This window comes from Nicotiana sylvestris, chromosome 1 (genome assembly GCF_000393655.2).
Source record: "Nicotiana sylvestris chromosome 1, ASM39365v2, whole genome shotgun sequence".
Classification (NCBI taxonomy): Eukaryota; Viridiplantae; Streptophyta; class Magnoliopsida; order Solanales; family Solanaceae; genus Nicotiana; species Nicotiana sylvestris.
In genome coordinates this window covers 144,863,217-144,884,418 of record NC_091057.1, presented here as the reverse complement: position 1 = coordinate 144,884,418, position 21,202 = coordinate 144,863,217, and the positions used below count along the sequence as shown (strand labels likewise).

Sequence of the window (21,202 nt, the reverse complement as noted above, 5' to 3'; positions counted from 1 at the left end):
TTGGTTAACACGTAGAGACTTAGATATTTGTAATTAGAGTCAAAAAAGTAAAAACTCAAATTGGTGAATTCTCGTTCAAATGGTCTAACACATTCTGTTGTGACCTTGCACATTTGCCTTTTTCTTTAAATGTCAATAAAAATGACATTCCGATAGAAAGCAAAGCATAATAAAGAAAGGGTAAAAATGTCTCGTGGAAAGAAAACGAAATTGAAACTAGGATATCTCCTGGAAAGAAAACGAAAAACGAGTGGGTATCAAGGAACTGTTCAAAAGTTTTCTTTCAAAACAGTACGAAACAGTAAGCACATATAGAAAATCAATGTCATAGTTCATTCTGAAATTAAAAATTATTGAATTACTCTTAAATCTCATCTTAAGTTTTCAAGTTTGCAAGGAGTTGTAAATTATAATAAGCAGAGAGACGAGCCTCTTAGGATTTACAGGCATCTCAATGTTCCACTTGAGACCATTCAAACTATTTAGCTTAGGTCATGACAGAGGAGATAGAGAGTCAAAGAATAAAACAAAAAGCTAAACATTTTAGATTTTTAGAAATCAGTAATTGTCAAAAATGTTGACATATAAATTGATTAAACCTTTCACACAAGTTCTTCCCATCTGTAACATACTCTTAAATAAGATAACTTTTTTTTTAATTAAGAAAAATCCTTGTGTGGAATTTATTTTCTTTGGGTTTTGTGGGGATTCAAGTTCTTCTTAGACTTAAAAGTTTTAATTTGTATAGGTTAGCATGACATGACTTAATATTTTGTTAATTATAGAGGATGACACACAATAGTTTTGATGACCTAATTAAGACGGAATAAACATTAAGGTCGTATATAATTGGCGCAAATTATATATTCTAGAATATTGAAAAACATTTATACTATCTATCTACTTATATTTGATAGATAGGAAACAATACTCTTCAAAGAGAACTGACCTGATCGGCTTCTGCAGATTTGTTTCATTGTTAGTCCACATAATCTTGCCAGAAATGAATAGCTTGTCCATAATGAGTTAATTTTTTAGATTCTAGTATATTCTGCATATTTTCTTTTTCATAGAAATTTCTTTCATCTACATTTCATTTTTGGAATACTAATAATAATTTCCTAACTTCACTAACATGCTTTGGTTATACTAATATTTTCCACCCTCTAGAATCGTGATGGCGCCTACTAATGCGAGCTAGGCAAGCCGACTATTGAACAAATAACCTTTTTACCCTTTTTATTCTCTTTAACAGTTATAAAGCAATAACGTGTAAACAGCGGAAATTTAAAATAAGCGGAAGAAAAGCAATAGAGTATCTGAACATGTAACTAATACAACTGCTTAAACCTTAACCACCCAGAACTGGTGTCACAGTGTCACAGACGATTTAAGATTTACTACATACAAAGTCCGAAAAATAAAATAAACGGTACACTGTTTCTGAATCAAAGAAATGAAACATGGATAAAGGGATAGAGGGAGACGCCAGGGCCTGCGTACGTCTGCAGGTTTACCTTAGATCTCCGCGTGGACTGAAGGTAGCCACCCAATCTACGGTTCAAAAGCTGCTCCGGGATCTGCACATAGTGCAGAGTGTAGTATCAGCACAACCGACCTCATGTGCGGGTAAGTGCCTAGCCTAACCTCGGCGAAGTAGTGACGAGGCTAGGACCAGACTACCAAACAACCTGTGCAATTCAACTATATACAACGAAAAAGAAGAACATAAATAAACAGTCAAATATGGGAGGGGTAGCATGCTGCGGGGGATATATCAATTCAGAATAGAAAGACAACAGATAATTGAAAGAAACAATATATCTCGGATATCAACAAAGAACCAGAAATCAATAAGTGCACGACATCATCCTTCGTGCTTTTACTTTCGTCCTCACCAAAGCAATCAAGTAATGAAAATGTGCACGGCATCACCCTTCGCGCTTTTATTCTTGTCCTCACCATATAATCAATATAATCGACACGGAATGGTACATCGTGCGGCACAACATCACTCTTCGTGCTTTACACTCTTTCCTCAAAAATCATACACGACCCAAATTTTATGCTCTTCCAGCCAGGCCCGAGGCTGAGGCTTCCAATGCGGTTATCACAGGTACTATTATGGTTTGTAGCAGAGATGCTTCAGTTTTATTTGATCCGGGATCTACGTACTCCTATGTGTCATCTTATTTTGCACCGTATCTGGTCATGCATAGTGATTTTTTGAGTGCTCCTGTTTATGTGGCTACACCGGTGGGTGATTCTATTGTGGTAGATCGAGTACATCGTTCATGTGTAGTTGTGATTGGGGGTCTTGAGACTCATGTAGATTTGCTTCTTCTGGACATGGTTGATTTTGATGTCATATTGGAGATGGACTAGTTATCACCTTATCACGCTATCTTGGACTGCCATGCCAAGACTGTGACCTTAGCCTTACCGAGTTTACCACGTTTAGAGTGGAGAGGGACTCCTGGTCATTCTACCCGCAGTGTGATCTCTTATATGAAGGCTCGGTGTATGGCCGAGAAGGGGTGTTTGGCCTATTTGGCCTATGTTCATGATTCTAGTGCTGAGGTCCCTACTATTGATTCTGTGCCCGTTGTTCATGTGTTCCCTGAGGTATTCCCTTCAGACCTGCCGGATATGCCACCCGACAAGGATATTGACTTTTGCATTGATTTGGCTCCGGGTACTCAGCCCATTTCTATCCCGCTGTATCGTATACCCCTGCCTGAGTTGAGAGAGTTGAAAAAGTAGTTGCAAGACTTGCTTGAGAAGGTTTCATTAGACCTTGTGTTTCGCCTTGGGGTGCATCAGTGTTATTTGTTAAGAAGAAGGACGGATCGATGAGAATGTGTATTGATTACCGGCAGTTGAACAAGGTTACCATCAAGAATAAGTATCCATTAACTCATAAACTTCAACTTTTTTTCCAAGTGAACTTCATGTCCAAACACAACTATGTACTTTTTTTCAACTTCAACTTCAAATACTCATTTTTCTAACAACAACAACAACAACAACCCAGTGTAATCTCATTTTTGTAACTTTAACCTATTATTGTCCTAACGTGCTAATAACTTGAGTTGGTAAAGTCATATCCTATTATGTAAGAAAAAGAAAATTTAATGCATGAAAATGTTAGTGATTAGAAATAGGAATTTGGAACTTATTATATGAGAACTGGTCATTGAACTTGAAATATATACTTAAAATTGTATCTTCTGAATGAAGTAGGTGGGACCTTGGAGATAAGGGTTCAAATTCCAATATAGAAAAAAACACTAGGCGATTTCTTCTCATCTGTCTTACGTCTTGGTGGCAGAGTTACCGTCTTACGTCTTGGTGGCAAAGTTACCTGGGTGAGTACCTGGTGGAATAGTCAAGGTGCACTCTAAGTTGGCCCGGAAACCACCGTTATAATAAAAGAGCTGCATCTTGTGAATAAAAAATTTAAAAGTGATTTTTAACTTTATTGACATGGTTTTTAACTTAATGTGCTATCGACATAAAACATCTGAAATATATGTGATTACATTCATTTAATTTGGAAAAGAAGAAGAATAGCTCAAAGCTGAAGCCATATATTTTCTGTATCTTATTGATATCCTTTAGGTTGTACATAAGAGGAGGGCAGCCATGGCAAAGGCGCAAGGCAATACGTCAGCAGCAATTGACTGGCTTAACAAGTATCTTGACTTGTAAGAAGAATCTAATATGCATCGCATCTTAACAGTAATAAATATGTTGCGACGTTAATCCTTGTTCTTTTCTTCGTGGTTTTGGTAGATTCATGGCTGATTGGAGAGAGCTTGCTGAAATATATGTTTCCCTGCAAATGTAAGATTTTTTATTCTAGTGTTCAGAGTGGAATACTAATGGCTTGGAGGCAACTCTATTCCATTGATACCTTCTTTAGCTGCTGTTTCATCCATGCTTTGCAGTTTACCCTAACTAGCTAAGTGAAAGTGTTTGTCTGTCATATCATATCTAGGTACAAGCAAGCAGCTTTCTGCTATGAGGAGCTGATCTTATCTCAACCGACAGTTCCTTTATATCACCTAGCCTACGCTGATGTAAGAGACTTCTCAAGTCATATTTTATCATTGCTTTTTAATAAAATTATTAGAGGTGCTTTAATATATTTGGTCTATTTTAAGATATTATTATCACTTCTCTTGCTTCTTTTGTTGTTACCTATCTCTTCTTTCGTTTCTTTTCTGAAATTATTATCTCTTCTGTTGAGCCGAGGGTCTCCCGGAAACAGCCTCTCTACCCTTCCGGGGTAGAGGTAAGGTCTGCGTACATCCTACCCTCCCCAGACCCTACTAGTGGGATTTTACTGGATATGTTGTTGTTGTTGTTGTATTAGAGGTGCTTTAATAATAGCTTGCAATCCTTGTGAGCTTGCATCCATTTTTGAGAGGTATTGGTATTATAGTTATTAATACGATTTTGTTCTTGCGTAAGTTGCTCATGAAGCTTCATTTATCACCTAGTTCAGTGGATAAAAGAAAGTAGATTGATTCATATTTGGTCTTTCTAGCAGCTATTTTTACCAAATGCAAAAGTTATTATCAAGAGGGAGGCTCGGGAATCTAGGTTGCTGTCCAACCAGTTTCTCTCTCTCCATGTCTCCATGTCTCTTTGCCATGTGACCAAGAGGTCACGGATTCGAACTGTTTCCTTTTATGAAGTAATTAATTTCATTGCTGGCATCAACAAGATGCATAATAGTTACAAAAGAGATATAGCAAAAAGGAATAATGTCAGCTCCAATACAGATGTTCAGGCTAATACTAAGGAGCTAACAAAATTCAAATAAATAACTATCAGGGGAATCTATGGGGGATAAATAAACCCAAGTGTATAAAAACATAATACAATTAGCTTTGAGAGATTGGAAAGTAGTTGATAGTCCATCAAAACATCTGGTATTCCGTTCCTTCCAGATACTCCAAAAGATAGCAGCAGGAACCATATTCCATACTTTCTTGATGGTGCTGTCAACTTTCCAAAAGTTCCAACTCTCAAAAGCCTCCCTGATGTTATGTGGCATGACCCATCTGAGTCCAAAAAGAGAAATAAACATATTCCAGAGGTCTGCTGCAACTGGGCAGTGTAGGAAGAGATGGCTATGTGATTCTGCCTTCCTCTGGTACATGTAGCATCTATTGACAATCTAAAAATTTCTTCAGACTAAGTTGTCCTGTGTTAGACATGATCCATGGAGAGCAGTCCAGTTGAAACATGCAACTTTAGGCGGCAATTTACCTTTCCATATTAGCTTCCAAGGCCAGTGGTCGGTGATTGCATTTTGAGCTTCTGATAACTTGTAGGCTGCTTTCACGGAGTACCTTCCTGCATGTGCATTCCCCCATCTGAGCTGGTCTGATACTAGGTTGTTACTGGAGTAGCCGTTCAGTGTGGCTAGTAGTCTGACTAGCTCTTCAAATTCCCAATCTTACTGGAGTAGCGGTTCAGTGTGGCTAGTAGCTGTTCGAGCCGTGGAAACAACCTCTTGCTAGAATGCAGGGTAAGGCTGCGTACAATAGACCCTTGTGGTCCGGCCCTTTCCCGGACCCCGCGCATAGCGGGAGCTTAGTGCAGCGGGCTGCCCTTTCATGTCTCTCTGTCTCTGTCTCTCTCTCTATCAGTAATGAACTAATGAAGCTGTCAGAGCACATTATTTTGCTTAGTCAGAAGTTTACTAGAAATCAGTAACAAAGTGATATTTAGAGTTTAAGAAGTTATCAATGTGTAGAAATAGGGAGAAGATGAGAGAGGAGGAATTTTCTAGAATTCAATCTGATTCTGTAGAGATTTTCCCATTGTGCTGACTCTGGACTTGCGAACCCTGGAGCTTATTCGTTCTTCACTTTAATTTCAAATTCCAACTTCTTGGTTGCCCACTGAAAGAAAGATTAGTTTCCCTCCCTTTTGCTTGCTTAGGCACAAAAATATCAGGACAAGTGGCTTTATCATGGGACAGTTATGTGGACCTAGTTTATTGAACAAAATGAATCTTTCTCTAGTTAGAGAAATACCTAAAACCTCCACTCTTTGATAGAAGAAGCTGAGGGCGTCTGTTTTTGAAATTAAATGGACAAGTCTTTAGATATGATAGTTAATTAGGAAAAATGTGGATTTGGTCCAAATCCTTCAGAGAAATCTAAAGGAGAAGAAAAGAAAAAATAAAGGAAAAAAAGAGGAAATAATAAGAAGATGGACGATGTACCTGTCTGCTTGCACCTGAACTTATTACCCTCGTTGTATGTCACTCTTGATTGGGGGTGAGTGGGTCATTAATAACCCGTTTGGCCAAGCTTCTAAAATCAACTTATTTTGAGAATGCTTTTCTCAAAAGTACTTTTTAAAAAAGTGTTTTTGGTAAGAAGCAGCTTGTGTTTGGCTAATTAATATGAAAAACACTTTTGAGCAGTAATTAGTGTTTGGCCAAGCTTTTGAAAACTGCTTCTAAGTGTATTTTTTTCAAAAGCGCTTCTCAGAAAAGTGCTTTTGGAGAGAAGCTACTTTTTTCTGCTTCTCAAAAACTGCTTCTGCTTCTTCTCAAAGGCACTTTTTTCCTTCCAAAAGCTTGGCCAAACACCTCATTTTTTGGCCAAAAGTGCTTTTGGCAAAAAAAAAAAACACTTTTGGCCCAAAAAAAAACTTGGTCACAAAAATGAAAAAGCTGGTGGTTATTATTGCCTGATGATTTCCGCATTAGTTCCTGTTCAGGTTCTATGTGAACTGTATCTATGTCTGGCTTAGAACTATAGTGAGGTAATAGATTAGCTACTGAATCTTGTAAGACCTGAGAAAGGTGTTCTTATAGATCGAGGAAAATAGTGATGAAAAGGCTGATATGATGTAAATGGTGAACCTAGGAAGTACTTAAAGTACCTTCAATGTATTTTCTCATGGATTAAAAATGGAAAGGATTCTGATATCTGCTTCAGTAATTTTTTAAGGGAAACGTTGGCTCATATTACTTGCGTGCTCTCTTGGACCAACTGGGTTCCAGGGTTAAAGAATAAGTGTGTTTTGGGTTGCATGTTAATTTTCTGATTTCATGAAGAACGTGCTTCCCCAATGTCGACTGGAATTACTGTTCCATTTTTCTGATAGTTGCCGGAAATAATCACTCGTCATCGTTCTTTCTGGGTGGAACAGGTGCTCTATACACTTGGTGGACTAGAAAACCTTCAGATGGCAAAGAAATATTATGCATCTACCATTGACTTGACTGGTGGCAAGAGTACCAGAGCACTTTTTGGCATATGTTTGGTCAGTCTTTCTGTTTGTCTCTCTTTTTCTAAAATTTGATCAAATAGTCCTTGATTAAGATTACTAGTTTTCTTATATGTTAATGCTCTAGATGTAAAGAAATAAATAAAAGTGCTCTAGATTTTTGGAAAAATAAATAAGAAATTACTTATCCGGAAAAAAATCACAGAAAAAATCGAAGACGTTAGGCATCATTGCACTCTGCACGCTGTTTTCCGACTTGGGAGTCCAGAATTGCACTCCGGTCCTGTATGTCCCTAGTTCTTTACATTAATTAAAGAAAAGGGCAACCTGGTGCACTAAGCTCCCGCTATGTGCGGGGTCCGGAGAAGGGCCGGACCACAAGGGTCTATTGTACGCAGCCTTACCCTGCATTTTTGCTAGTTCTTTACATTAATTGAATTCTCTAAATACTGAGAGTTCTTAAAACTTCATCAACTGTTAATTACTCGTACTAGTTAACGAAGAAGGTTCTTGTTTTTTTATCATACACAGTCTTGGAGAACTCACTTTATATATTGCTGTTTCCAGTGTACGTCTGCCATTGCGCAGCTGAGTAAAGGGCGAAGCAAGGAGGACAAGGAGAGCTCAGAGCTGCAATCTTTGTCCGCAATGGCATTGGAGAAAGACTATAAGCAGAGAGCTCCCAGCAATCTCTCTGTGCTTAGTTCAACATTAAGAAGCTTGAAAATCTAACCATGTTAGCATATAGTTTTATTGGAAGCACACCATACTGTACGCAGTGTGCCCTTCAAGTTTTAAGTTTGTCTCAGATTTTTTTTTTCTTCTCATTCTTCTACTCTTTGCATTATTTTTCTTATTTGTGGAAGTTCTGAATTCCACTTTATTAAGTAGGGGAGGAAAATGGCAATGCAAGTTAAATTATTAATTTTAGACAATTTTGGGAGACTTCCATGTTGAATAGAATACTTGAACTTCATGCTGGTTCATGAATAAATTTCTATCGGAAAAGGTTGTGGAGTATACTTTTGTACTCTGTCAGTTAATCTTTTATAGAAATTGTAGAATGTGAGGACTTTTAAACAAGGTTTTTCGCCAAATAGTTGTGTGTTTTCCAAACAAAGTTATGGCCATTTTACCGTTTTGAAGCAACTCTATATTGTTGTGAACTTGCGAATGTCCAAAAGGAGAAAAAACATAAGTTTGATTGGAGTTTAGATGTTTGACTAATCATTTTAGATTAGAAGGCACGCCAATTTTGTTGCCAGAATGGAGATGTATAAAAGAAATTAACTTTCTGAGATTAACAGAACGAGTGAAGGAAACCAAGAAGCAGTTCTATTGTATAGTAAATAGCCGAGCAGTTCCATTTGCAGGATTTGCAATTTGGATGTCTTATGTGTGAATAGAAAAGCAGAAGCATGAAGGCTGGTACATAGTTCATCCTTGAGTGATGTTGAATTTATCCAAAAAATACAATTCTATTTCATGTTTTACTCCATATACAAGCTTTTAAAGCATGGTAGTATATTGTCCCAAATATATCCTTGTTCAGTGCTGAGCCTAAACGAACACAAAGTATAAGCCTAACATAAGTTATAAAGCTTGAGGTAGTATATAGGGCATTTAGTTAAAGAACAAGTCGGAAGAGTTGATAGATAAATCAAAGCCTCATTTTTCTGCTCTGTTAACATCCTTGAGACAGTGTATTCTTTCAGTCTTCTACTTTCTACTGTTTCATTAACGGTGTGCTTACGACTAACACAAGTTAATCAGTTTAACCTTAAAGTGTCGTAGTTAGACCTTTTCTAGCCTTTGTATTCATAATCTTCCACTGTCTCACTAATCAGTCTTCTTAGCTGTTGATTTTTAACATGATCTGCCACTGTGGTTTACTTTAACTGATCATTTCATGGCTCTGCCATCCAATGTATAACATGCCTCATTATTAAGTTTCCAAGTTGAGAATTGTTAGACCCCCGACTGAAAGTAACAGGTCGGAAAGATTAGCATGATACAGAGAATATCAAAAATAGCAGAAGAATGATTCTCAGTTTAAAGATATAACAGGAAATAGAAAGGGTCAAAACCAACTATTAACCAGATATCTACTGAAAGTAAGAACATCAAAAATTCATTCAGAGGAATAGAGTTGAAGAGATGTTTCCAAACAAGAAAACTCATCTGCTTTGTTGTTGTAAGGGTAAGAAGGAAGGCACCAGGTAGGCATGCTTTAACACAGTTGAGCAACATCAGTAAGTTTTCTTCTTACTATTATCTGTTAAAATAAATAAAACATAAAATAGGAAAACACATGTATATATGCATTTGTATGACTTCTCAACTCAGCATTATCTTCTGTCCAAAACTACAAGTAGAGAAGCTGGAAGAAGAAAAGCATACCTGCACAAGAATTTTCAGCCTGAACAGTATGCAACAAGATTAAAAATTGATCAGACAAAAAACTTTCTGAACATCTAACAGTATAGCAGGCCACAACATTACAGGTTACCTGGTTCATATTTATGAAGGATGTAACTTCTAAAAGACAATAAAACCCTCCTCCTTTGTCCGGGCTTGGGACCGGCTGTGTTACACGAGAACTCAAACACAGGCGGAGATAAAAACTTAATATTTTTTTTTGTTTTTGAGGTTCGGAGCAGCATGACTTTCCATCACATTGCGATCATAGACAAGTCACCTTAGCACAACCAGGTCATCTTGAATAGTTGAACTAAAGATTGAAGCATACGTGACAAGCCTTCATGTATTTGGATTTGATTTGCAAAGACGTATGCACTCCTTGAAAAAAATATTCAGAATCTCAGATGTTCCATAGAAGGGCATTGGATCAGGCCGGATCAACTGAAATGTAGCTAGTTCTCTGTCTTCAGAATGTGCGAGGGGGCAAAAGAGGATCAAGTCCAATGAAAGTGTACTGCTAAAGTATAATACATGTACGTGAATTAGGTATCACCTGCCCCAGCTATGAGTGAGAATGGATATTTTGAAAAAGTCATTCAAAGGCCTCAATCGTCGACTTTCAATTAAGCAACCAAGTTCCTGGTTTAACAGTAGAAATATAGTCCTCAAGTAATTGGAGGAACGAATGGGTGCAGAAGGCTTAGCATTCGGATATGGATTTAACATTTTAGCTCATACGCTGCCTCTGTTGTGGTGGACTCATATCCCATTGTCCCAGATAATATACATGGTGTGTCCAAGTTCAATCCGTTGGCAATGCATGTAAGAAAGTTGCCTTATTCGTTTATTATTTTGTTAGACCGTAGTCAAATGCAGATGGCTGTTTCAGCATACATCACCCTCGAACCAAAACAGGGACTCATCCTTATTCAGTCTAGTGAGGGTCCAAAAGGCTTACTCACGTACGACCCTTGGGGAACCACAATCACATACACTCATTTCTGTCCCTTGCCAATTTATTGATCTATACTATCAACTCTATATCCAATCACGAGGCGCCAACATCCAATCTAAAACCAAAACCTTCTTCAGACTGTAACGGATAATAAAGCAGGGCAGATTTCTACTTCACCCACGTCAATGACTAAAACGATTGCAGCACTAAACCATCACGTAGACTTGGGGTTGAGAGAGTGCAAAGTGTGTGTAATAACCTCCAACAGATCGCCAGCATACACAAAAAAAGGAGTTCACGTCTGAATACACTGCACTCCTATAGAACAAACTGAGATTAAGAAATTAAAATGTAAGTAGATGTTTGAAGAAAGTTCATCTTTTGCTCAAAAATCAGAAAAAAGAAGAAGGCTTGACATAGAAATCTCCAGTTAATTCAACAAGTCAAGAGCAACCTGTGTGACTAAAACCTCAGATGTAATAGATAAATGCACCCAACAGTAAAAAAAAATCAATTAATCAGTAGGCATATAGCAGATTCCCTCTTAAAAGCCAAAGTTAGAAACTCATAGCCAAAGTTAGAAATTCAAAGCATCAAGAAGACATGCAGATCCTAATATTAAACCAGTAAGGATATAGGCCAAATCAGCACAAACAAAAAAATCAGCCCATCAATAATAAACACCCTCAGACCTCTCATATTTTCAAAATGCCTAGTCACCTCATATCACACATCATTAAAAGCCTAAACAACAATAACAATTATGACTCAGTCCCAAACAAGTTGCGCATCAAAAGCCTAAGACATCAAAAATTATGTTAAATCGATTGAAGCCCTTAATTGCAACCTCCAAGTAGAATTCTCTGTATCAAACCTAAAACAAGCTCTATCATATCATCATTCTTCCACCAAGCTAAAATGTACCAAACATCAAGAACAACACAACCTCATTGCTCAACCTAATTCATTACAGCCCATAGCTAAAAGTAGCCATCAGAATCTCCATTTTTTCTATTCCCATCAGATTCTTTAATCTCGTTACATCACAGCCTAAGAAATTATAAGAAGCATTATGTTTCCCGAAAGTACACAGTTATTCTAATGCAGCTCCATGATGACAACCCAACTGATTATGAGAATTCTTAATATAAACAGATCTAATCTTAACATGGCAAAAGCCCAAAAAATCAAAAATCTATCTAGACTCTTTTTAAGCCTATACTAGTGTAGCATCAATCTAAACACCCTCAGATAGTTTTTCATATTAGCCTAAAAATCTCTCGTCTAAACTGATCACATCTTAAGTATATATCTCTAAGCCATAAAGATATAGTAACATATAAGCACAACTAAAAACATATAAAGCAAGTAACCAATTAAAGTAGTACTTTTTTTTCTTTTTCTGTTTTTTTTTTTTCTAATGCTTTGAAATGAATTACTAAGAAAACACATAAGCACAACTAAAAACACATAAAGTAAGAAACCAATTAAAGTAGTACTTTTTTTTTTCTTTTTCTGTTTTTTGTTTTTTGTTTTTTGTTTTCCTAATGCTTTGAAACGAATTACTAAGAAAAAGCATAAGCACAACTAAAAACACATAAAGCAAGAAACCAATTAAAGTAGTACTTTTTTTTTCTTTTCCTTTTTCTTTTTTTTTTGGTCTTTTTTTTCTTCTAATGCTTTGAAACGAATTACTAAGAAAACACATAAGCACAACTAAAAACACATAAAGCAAGAAACCAATTAAAGAACTTTTTTTTTTGTTTTTTTTTTTTATCTTTCTTTGAAAGGAATTACTAAGAAAACAGTTAAAGCACGAATTTGAAAAATGAACCGAAATTACGAAGTACATAAAAAAATATGCAAGAATTAAATGGACTACTGAAGATAACACATAAAAACACCACAGAATGAACGATCTAGAAAAAAAGAATGATTTAAGAACTAAAAACAATGCAAGAAACGAAAATAACAGACAAAGAGCAACTAAAAACACATAAAAAAGGAACTAGAAGAACACAAATTAAGAACATATGCAAGAAAACACATAAAGAAAACATGCAAGAATAACAATCAAGGTAAGAAAGAGAAAGGATACCAATAACTTGTTGCGCCGCCGGTCATGATCAAGAAATCTCTCTCAGCCTGCAGATTATCGTCAAAGTCGACGGTCCTTCTGATGTTTTCAATAGCGAACCGGGCCGCCATTCGTTCTCTCTTCCGCTGAGACTTTGCTATTGCTTCTTGGAACTGCTTCTCCCACAAGTTCTTCTTCATCGATATCTCTTTTTCCTCCAACTCTTTCCCAACAACTTGTTGCTGAGATTTCAATATCATATCAGCATAGCGTTGCTTAAGCATCGCTGCCCGAAGCTTTTTGTTGTCGTCCTTTTCCAACTCCTTTTTCGCATCAAAGGTGGTAATCGAAATCTTCCTCTTTCTGCCGCCGCAGGCCATATTATTCCCGGTAACTTGGTCTGGCTGAGAAGTGTAAACCAACACCATAGCTAAAGATTATGAAAGATAATGAATGATTTAGTACTACTTATATAGACAAGGGCCGCCCTTGCGTTAGGCCCCGAATAATTAAGGCCTGAAATATAAGAAGCACTGCTATAATATATACTCCATAATTTATATTTATATAATTATTAATAAAAAATCAAATTTTAATAATTTTTAATATTTGGTAGACGTAAAATTGAATGAGCTAATTGAATAAATTTTTTTCACTAAATTAAATAATATATTTACATTATAATCAATTTTATTTTTCTTCCTTTATGTATAGTATTTTTTCATGGTTCTCACGATTTTACTTTCTAATTTTAACTCAAATTCTCTAAATTAACTATTCTGTTATAAATAATATTTTATTTATGGTGAATATCTATATTTAGAGAGATTTTAGGGTTTGTTACTTAGTGGTTAAGTCACTTTTTCCCTATTCCATTGTACGTAACTCATCTCAAAGCAATAAGAATTCTATCTCCATTGTTATTCTCTCTCAAAGCAATATTCTTCTTTATTGTTTTATGAAGTAGTATGTTATAACACGAGACTCTAACCAATTGAGTATAACCTTCCATGAACTTCCGTCATGATTAAATTCTGAATTTGAGGTAAGTATTTTACTTTATCTTTCTCTTTCTAAATTTTTGAAATTCTATAGTTTAGCGAATGGAAAAAAAGAGCAAGACATTAGTTGAAATGCAAAGGATTCTTCTAAAGGCTGACAAAAGAAAAAGAAAATCAAATGCGATAGCAATTTCGTTGGTTCTGAAACCAAACACCACAAAATATAGTTTTGGAATATTGTCACACCTCCTTTTTCCGCCCCCGCGAGGGGTGAAGGGAGTTTTTCCAATTAAAGGACAATCGAAATGGGATTTATTTATTTATTTCAGAGTCGCCACTTGGGAGATTTAGGGTGTCCCAAGTCACCAATTTAATCCCGAATCGAGGAAAAGAATGACTCCATATTACAGTCTGCGCACCAGAAATCCGGATAAGGAATTCTGTTAACCCGGGAGAAGGTGTTAGGCATTCCCGAGTTCCGTGGTTCTAGCACGGTCGCTCAACTGTTATATTCGGCTTGATTATCTGATTTTATACAAATATGAACTTATGTGCAAATTTTATCTTTTTACCGCTTTCATAATTATTATTATTATTTTTACAAGAATGTGAACATTGTTTAAAACACGTCTTTGGATTACGTCACATGAAATGCACCCCTAATCCGGAATACATTTTTATTCAATGTTTTGGGATTTGGATTTGGGCCGCATGAAATGCACACCCAAGTTTAAGAGAGTAAATTATTAAACACGCGCCTAAAAAGACTATCGTGTTATTATTCTGGGAAGGCCGTGAAATTTGCTAAACGGCCCGTCCCGAAAACTAAGTACTTTAATATATACATTTAACGAGGGACCCGCAATTTATGCGTTTTGTTTAACGAGGCTCATCTCATTCGTCATTCTTTTAAAGAATTTGCAACGTCATGGAAATGCATCTCGAACCACGTCACAATCAATGCACCCGTGATTAAAGACATTTCAACGTCGTTGAGATTTGGATTTGAGTCACATAAATGCGCACTCGAGTTTAGGGAGGTACATTATTAAAATCGTACCTAAAGCGACTAGCGTATTGTTACCTTTGGGGAAGGCTGTAAAATTCGCTAGACGGCCTGTCCCGAATTCTAATTCAAACATACATTTTTTGTGAGGGCCCCGCAATCTGTGCGTTTTATTTGGCGAGGCTATCTCATTTTTATTTTAGAAGGATATCCTAAAGCAGCTATATATTTTTTATTATTTTTTTTCGTCCGTCTCTAAATAGAAGAAGAAAAGGTCCTACTTTATTTACATGCTTGAAAAGACCAGTTATTTATTTCACGGATTCAAGCAAACGCAGCCAGAAAATTGCAATCAAACTTTGCGTGAAAGGAAGTTGTTTCATGCCTCATTCTATAAGCCGATACTACTGAAGCTGAAATTATAACCAAATACGGAATTGACAGGCAATACGCATTCAAAAGGGACAAAGTATCTTATAACTAATTTGAACCCACATTGTTAGCCGAAATGAACCGTTGGGACTAATTGTTTTCAACTACTTGAAGCTAAGCCAACCTTAATTACTAATGGTTACGAAAGTTACTTAACTTGCTTGTTAACTTGAATAACCCATTGGGTTAAGGTTCTTGTCCTTTCTACATTTCTTGAATCGCGCCATTGGGTTAAGGTTCTTCTTCTAAAGGATGACAAAAGAAAAAGAAAATCAAATGTGATAGCAATTTCGTTGGTTCTGAAACCAAACACCACAAAATATAGTTTTGGAATATAATTAATCTTTGTTTGAAATTTGGAACCAAAACTAACTTAATAGCACTATAATTGAAATGGAACAGAATATTTGATGTGTTATTTTGAATCTTTTTAAAATAATTACTCAATTCAAAATCGATTGAAAATCGACATGCTACGAGTTCAAACAAGGACCTTTTAATCGAAAAGAAATTTATAATCTTCCTTATTTAATATTCAAATAATACTTTTCCAGTCAAAATCTACTTAGTATTTATGCGAGGAGTTAGATCTTAAAATCGAGACTGTAGACATATCTAAGCAACCATTTCTAATTGATAATCGATTGAAACTTTTAATAGATTTTAAAATTCTAAAAAATAGGACGTCTTATATTAACTCTAAACACGAAAGAGGATTTTTTTTCATATTTTTTGAGTATGCGCTTTGCGCGTCAACCCATATCAATAAGTGTAAATATCACATGCAATTATTATATGTAATTTTGAAGTACCTCTTGAATATGATATTGAGTTAAAAAGTATCATAATCGTAGAAATTAGGTTAATTTATCTAATTATAATACTTACTAGAATGTGTATTTATATTTCAGTATATAAATTTTATAGAGGAATGTTTGATTAAAGAATAATTGATATACTATTTTATACCCAAAAAATCAAACATAATTTTTCTCAAAAAATACTTTTTATTTTTTTATATTTACTAATATAATATGGATTTTAATTCTATGGCCGGCTATAAATCTAGAATTAAGAATATAGAAAATCGAAGACATCTATCTTATCGACTTTAGTTATATTTTCTAGGGGGAAATGCACGGTTAGTCAATAATAACACATGTATTTACTTTTAAGTCACTGTTTAAAATATCTTAGTCTTTAGCCACTGCTTTAATAAACTTTAACTGCCCGGACAAAAATACCCTTCTGCTCATGTCCTTAACTTTTGAACTTAACTTCAGGACTTCGGGACTACATGTCCTTAACTTTTGAACTTGTAACTCTAAGTTCAGGACTTCAGTACCAATTGTCCTTAACTTTTGAGCTTGTTAGTCGAAGTTCAGAACCTATTATTCTTAACTTTTGAGCTTCTTATTCTAAGTTCAGGACCTATTGTACTTAACTTTTGAGCTTGTTAGTCTAAGTTAAGGACTTCAGGACCTATTATCCTTAACTTTTGTACTTGTAACTGTAAGTTCAAGACCTATTGTCCTTAACTTTTGAGCTTGTTATTCTAAGTTCTAGACCAAGTGTCCTTAACTTTTGAAATCTTAGTTTCCATGCCAATAATTCCAAGATCTTTGGTTAACACGTAGAGACTTAGATATCTATAATTAGAGTCAAAAAAATAAAAAATAAAATTGGTGAATTCTCGTTCAAATGGTCTAACACATTCTGTTGTGACCTTGCACATTTGCCTTTTTCTTTAAATGTCAATAAAAAGTGACATTCTGATAGAAAGCAAAGCATAATAAAAAAAAAGGGTAAAAATGTCTCGTGGAAAGAAAACGAAATTGAAACTAGGATATCTCCTGAAAAGAAAACGAAAAACGAGTGGGTATCGAACTTGAGAGAGAAGCGAGGGTAAGGAACTGTTCAAAAGTTTTCTTTCAAAACAGTACGAAACAGTAAGCACATATAGAAAATCAATGTCATAGTTCATTCTGAAATTAAAAATTATTGAATTACTCTTAAATCTCATCTTAAGTTTACAAGGAGTTGTAAATTATAATAAGCAGAGAGACGAGCCTCTTAGGATTTACAGGCATCTCAATGTTCCACTTGAGACCATTCAAACTATTTAGCTTAGGTCATGACAGAGAAGATAGAGAGTCAAAGAATAAAACAAAAAGCTAAACATTTTAGATTTTTAGAAATCAGTAATTGTCAAAAATGTTGACATATAAATTGATTAAACCTTTCACACAAGTTCTTCCCATCTGTAACATACTCTTAAATAAGATAACTTCTTTTTTTAATTAAGAAAAATCCTTGTGTGGAATTTATTTTCTTTGGGTTTTGTGGGGATTCAAGTTCTTCTTAGACTTAAAAGTTTTAATTTGTATAGGTTAGCATGACATGACTTAATATTTTGTTAATTCAATATATATAGAGGATGACACGCAATAGTTTTGATGACCTAATTAAGACGGAATAAACATTAAGGTTGTATATAATTAGCGCAAATTATATATTCTAGAATATTGAAAAACATTTATACTATCTATCTACTTATATTTGATAGATAGGAAACAGTACTCTTCATAGAGAACTGACCTGATCGGCTTCTGCAGATTTGTTTCATCGTTAGTCCACATAATCTTGCCAGAAATGAATAGCTTGTCCATAATGAGTTAATTTTTTAGATTCTAGTATATTCTGCATATTTTCTTTTTCATAGAAATTTCTTTCATCTACATTTCATTTTTGGAATACTAATAATAATTTCCTAACTTCACTAACATGCTTTGGTTATACTAAAATTGTCACGACCCGGATTTCCCACCCTCTAGAATCGTGATGACGCCTACTAATGCGAGCTAGGCAAGCCGATTATTGAACAAATAACCTTTTTACCCTTTTTATTCTCTTTAACAGTTATAAAGCAATAACGTGTAAACAGCGGAAATTTAAAATAAGCGGAAGAAAAGCAATAGAGTATCTGAACATGTAACTAATACAACTGTTTAAACCTTAACCACCCAGAACTGGTGTCACAGTGTCACAGACGATTTAAGATTTACTACATACAAAGTCCGAAAAATAAAATAAACGATACACTGTTTCTGAATCAAAGAAATGAAACGGAGATAAAGGGATATAGGGAGACGCCAGGGCTTGCGGACGCCTGCAGGTTTACCTTGGATCTCCGCGTGGACTGAAGGTAGCCACCCAACCAAAAGCTGCTCCGGGATCTGCACATAGTGCAGAGTGTAGTATCAGCACAACCGACCTCATGTGCTGGTAAGTGCCTAGCCTAACCTCGGCGAAGTAGTGACGAGGCTAGGACCAGACTACCAAACAACCTGTGCAATTCAACTATATACAACGGAAAAGAAGAACATAAATAAACAGTCAAATATGGAGGGGTAGCATGCTGCGGGGGATATATCAATTCAGAATAGAAAGACAACAGATAATTGAAAGAAACAATATATCTTGGATATCAACAAAGAACCAGAAATCAATAAGTGCACGACATCATCCTTCGTGCTTTTACTTTCGTCCTCAACAAAGCAATCAAGTAATGAAAATGTGCACGGCATCACCCTTCGCGCTTTTATTCTCGTCCTCACCATATAATCAATATAATCGACACGGAATGGTACATCGTGCGGCACAACATCACCCTTCGTGCTTTACACTCTTTCCTCACAAATCATACACGACCCAGATTTTATGCTCTTCCAGCCAGGCCCGAGGCTGAGGATTCCGATGCGGTTATCACAGGTACTATTCTGGTTTGTAGCAGAGATGCTTCAGTTTTATTTGATCCGGGATCTACGTACTCCTATGTGTCATCTTATTTTGCACCGTATCTGGTCATTCCTAGTGATTTTTTGAGTGCTCATGTTTATGTGGCTACACCGGTGGGTGATTCTATTGTGGTAGATCGAGTCCATCGTTCATGTGTAGTTGTGATTGGGGGTCTTGAGACTCATGTAGATTTGCTTCTTCTGGACATGGTTGATTTTGATGTCATATTAGGGATTGACTGGTTATCACCTTATCACGCTATCTTGGACTACCATGCCAAGACTGTGACCTTAGCCTTACCGAATTTACCTCGTTTAGAGTGGAGAGGGACTCCTGGTCATTCTACCTGCAGTGTGATCTCTTATATGAAGGCTCGGTGTATGGCCGAGAAGGGGTGTTTGGCCTATTTGGCCTCTATTCGTGATTCTAGTGCTGAGGTCCCTTCTATTGATTCTGTGCCCATTGTTCGTGAGTTCCCTGAGGTAATCCCTTCAGACCTGCCAGATATACCACCCGACAGGGATATTGACTTTTGCATTGATTTGGCTCCGGGCACTCAGCCCATTTCTATCCCGCTGTATCGTATACCCCTGCCTGAGTTGAAAGAGTTGAAGGAGTAGTTGCAAGACTTGCTTGAGAAGGTTTCATTAGACCTTGTGTTTCGCCTTGGGGTGCGTCGGTGTTATTTATTAAGAAGAAGGACGGATCGATGAGAATGTGTATTGATTACCGGCAGTTGAACAAGGTTACCATCAAGAATAAGTATCCATTGCCGAGGATTGATGATTTGTTTGATCAGCTTCAAGGTGCCAAGGTATTCTCGAAGATTGACTTGAGATCTGGCTACTATCAGTTGAGGATTAGGGCATCCGATGTCCCTAAGATAGCTTTTCGCACTCGGTACGGGAATTATGAGTTCTCGGTGATGTCATTCGGGTTGACAAATTCCCCAGCAGCTTTTATGGAGTTGATGAACCGAGTGTTCAGGCCTTACTTGGATTTGTTCGTGATAGTCTTCATTGATGATATTTTGATCTATTCCCGTAGCCGGGAGGAGCACGAGCAACATCTTAGAGTGGTTTTTCAGATCTTGAGGGATAGTCAGTTGTGTGCTAAGTTTTCGAAGTATGAGTTCTAGCTGAGTTCAGTTGCATTCCCAGGTCATGTCGTATCAGCAGTGGGTATTCAGGTTGATCCGAAGAAGATTGAGGCAGTCAAGAACTGGCATAGACCTGTATCAACTACAGAGATCCGGAGTTTCTTGGGTTGACAGGATACTATCGTCGGTTCGTGGAGGGGTTCTCATCTATCGCAGCCCCGATGACCAGGCTGACCCAGAAGGGTGACCAGTTCAGATGGTCAGACGAGTGTGAGGCGAGCTTTCAGAAGCTCAAGACAGCTCTGACTACGACACTGGTGTTGGTTTTGCCCACAGGTTCAGGGCCTTATACGGTTTATTATGATGCATCTCGTATAGGACTTGGTGCGGTATTGATGCAGGATGGTAAGGTTATTGCCTATGCTTCACGGCAGTTGAAGATTCATGAGAAGAACTATGTGGTTCATGATTTGGAGTTAGCAGCCATCATTCATGCGTTGAAGATTTGGAGACATTATCTGTATGGCATGGCATGTGAGGTGTTCACGGATCACAAGAGTCTGCAGTATTTGTTCAAGCAGAAGGAGCTAAATTTGAGGCAGAGAAGGTGGTTAGAGCTATTAAAGGACTATGTGTCACACCACTTTTTTTTTATCCCTCCAAAAGATAATGTGTGTTATGGATTGTGGGTTAAAGAGCTTTTCCAATTAAAGTGATAAATTTGAAATATGGATTATTTTATTTACAGAGTCGTCACTTGGAATTGATTTTTGCCGGTGTTCCAAGTCACCTTTTATTTGAATCCCTATTCAAAGGAAGGTTTGACTCTATTATTATTGGTCTGCGAAAACAAAGTCCGGGTAAGGAATTCTGTTGACCGGGGAGAAGGTGTAAGACATTCCCCGAGTCCCGTGGTTCTAGCACGGTCGCTTTATTGACTAATGTAAGGCTTAAATCAACTTTTAGTTATTCTTGTATTTTATTGATTGGCTTATTTATTACCGCTTAATTAATTATTATATTTTATTAATTATGTTTACTAAAATGCGGAATGCACACAAGGATGCTTCTTTGGAATTAAATGTTAAACCAAGATACGGAATGCACACATGGTTAAAATATAATTATTTTAAATTTAAAGGCATCAAGACGC

The 21,202-nt window shown here is 36.4% G+C and overlaps 2 protein-coding genes across 4 annotated transcripts; one reads left to right on the top strand and one right to left on the bottom strand.

Moving 5' to 3' along the window:
• The first annotated feature begins 3,625 nt into the window (after positions 1–3,625).
• LOC104217158 (uncharacterized) lies at positions 3,626–8,280 on the top strand. Its single transcript, XM_070168684.1, has 5 exons — positions 3,626–3,707; positions 3,796–3,846; positions 4,001–4,082; positions 7,183–7,296; positions 7,828–8,280. Exons 1-5 carry the CDS (start codon positions 3,646–3,648, stop codon positions 7,990–7,992), a joined length of 474 nt encoding a protein of 157 aa, XP_070024785.1. The 5' UTR covers positions 3,626–3,645; the 3' UTR covers positions 7,993–8,280.
• A 1,051-nt stretch (positions 8,281–9,331) lies between these two features.
• LOC138886977 (transcription factor GTE11-like) lies at positions 9,332–13,189 on the bottom strand. Of its 3 annotated transcripts, XR_011405957.1 has the most exons (4): positions 12,735–13,182; positions 9,770–10,966; positions 9,661–9,679; positions 9,332–9,535 (listed from the first exon to the last, which is right to left on the bottom strand). XR_011405957.1 is itself a non-coding variant. In XM_070168680.1 (2 exons), exons 1-2 carry the CDS (start codon positions 13,139–13,141, stop codon positions 10,843–10,845), a joined length of 519 nt encoding a protein of 172 aa, XP_070024781.1. In that variant the 5' UTR covers positions 13,142–13,189; the 3' UTR covers positions 9,332–10,842. The 3 variants fall into 3 exon arrangements, 1 of the variants encoding a protein (XP_070024781.1); XR_011405956.1 differs by lacking the exon at positions 9,661–9,679 and having other exon boundaries at positions 9,332–9,660; XM_070168680.1 differs by having other exon boundaries at positions 9,332–10,954; positions 12,735–13,189.
• Positions 13,190–21,202: the final 8,013 nt, after the last annotated feature.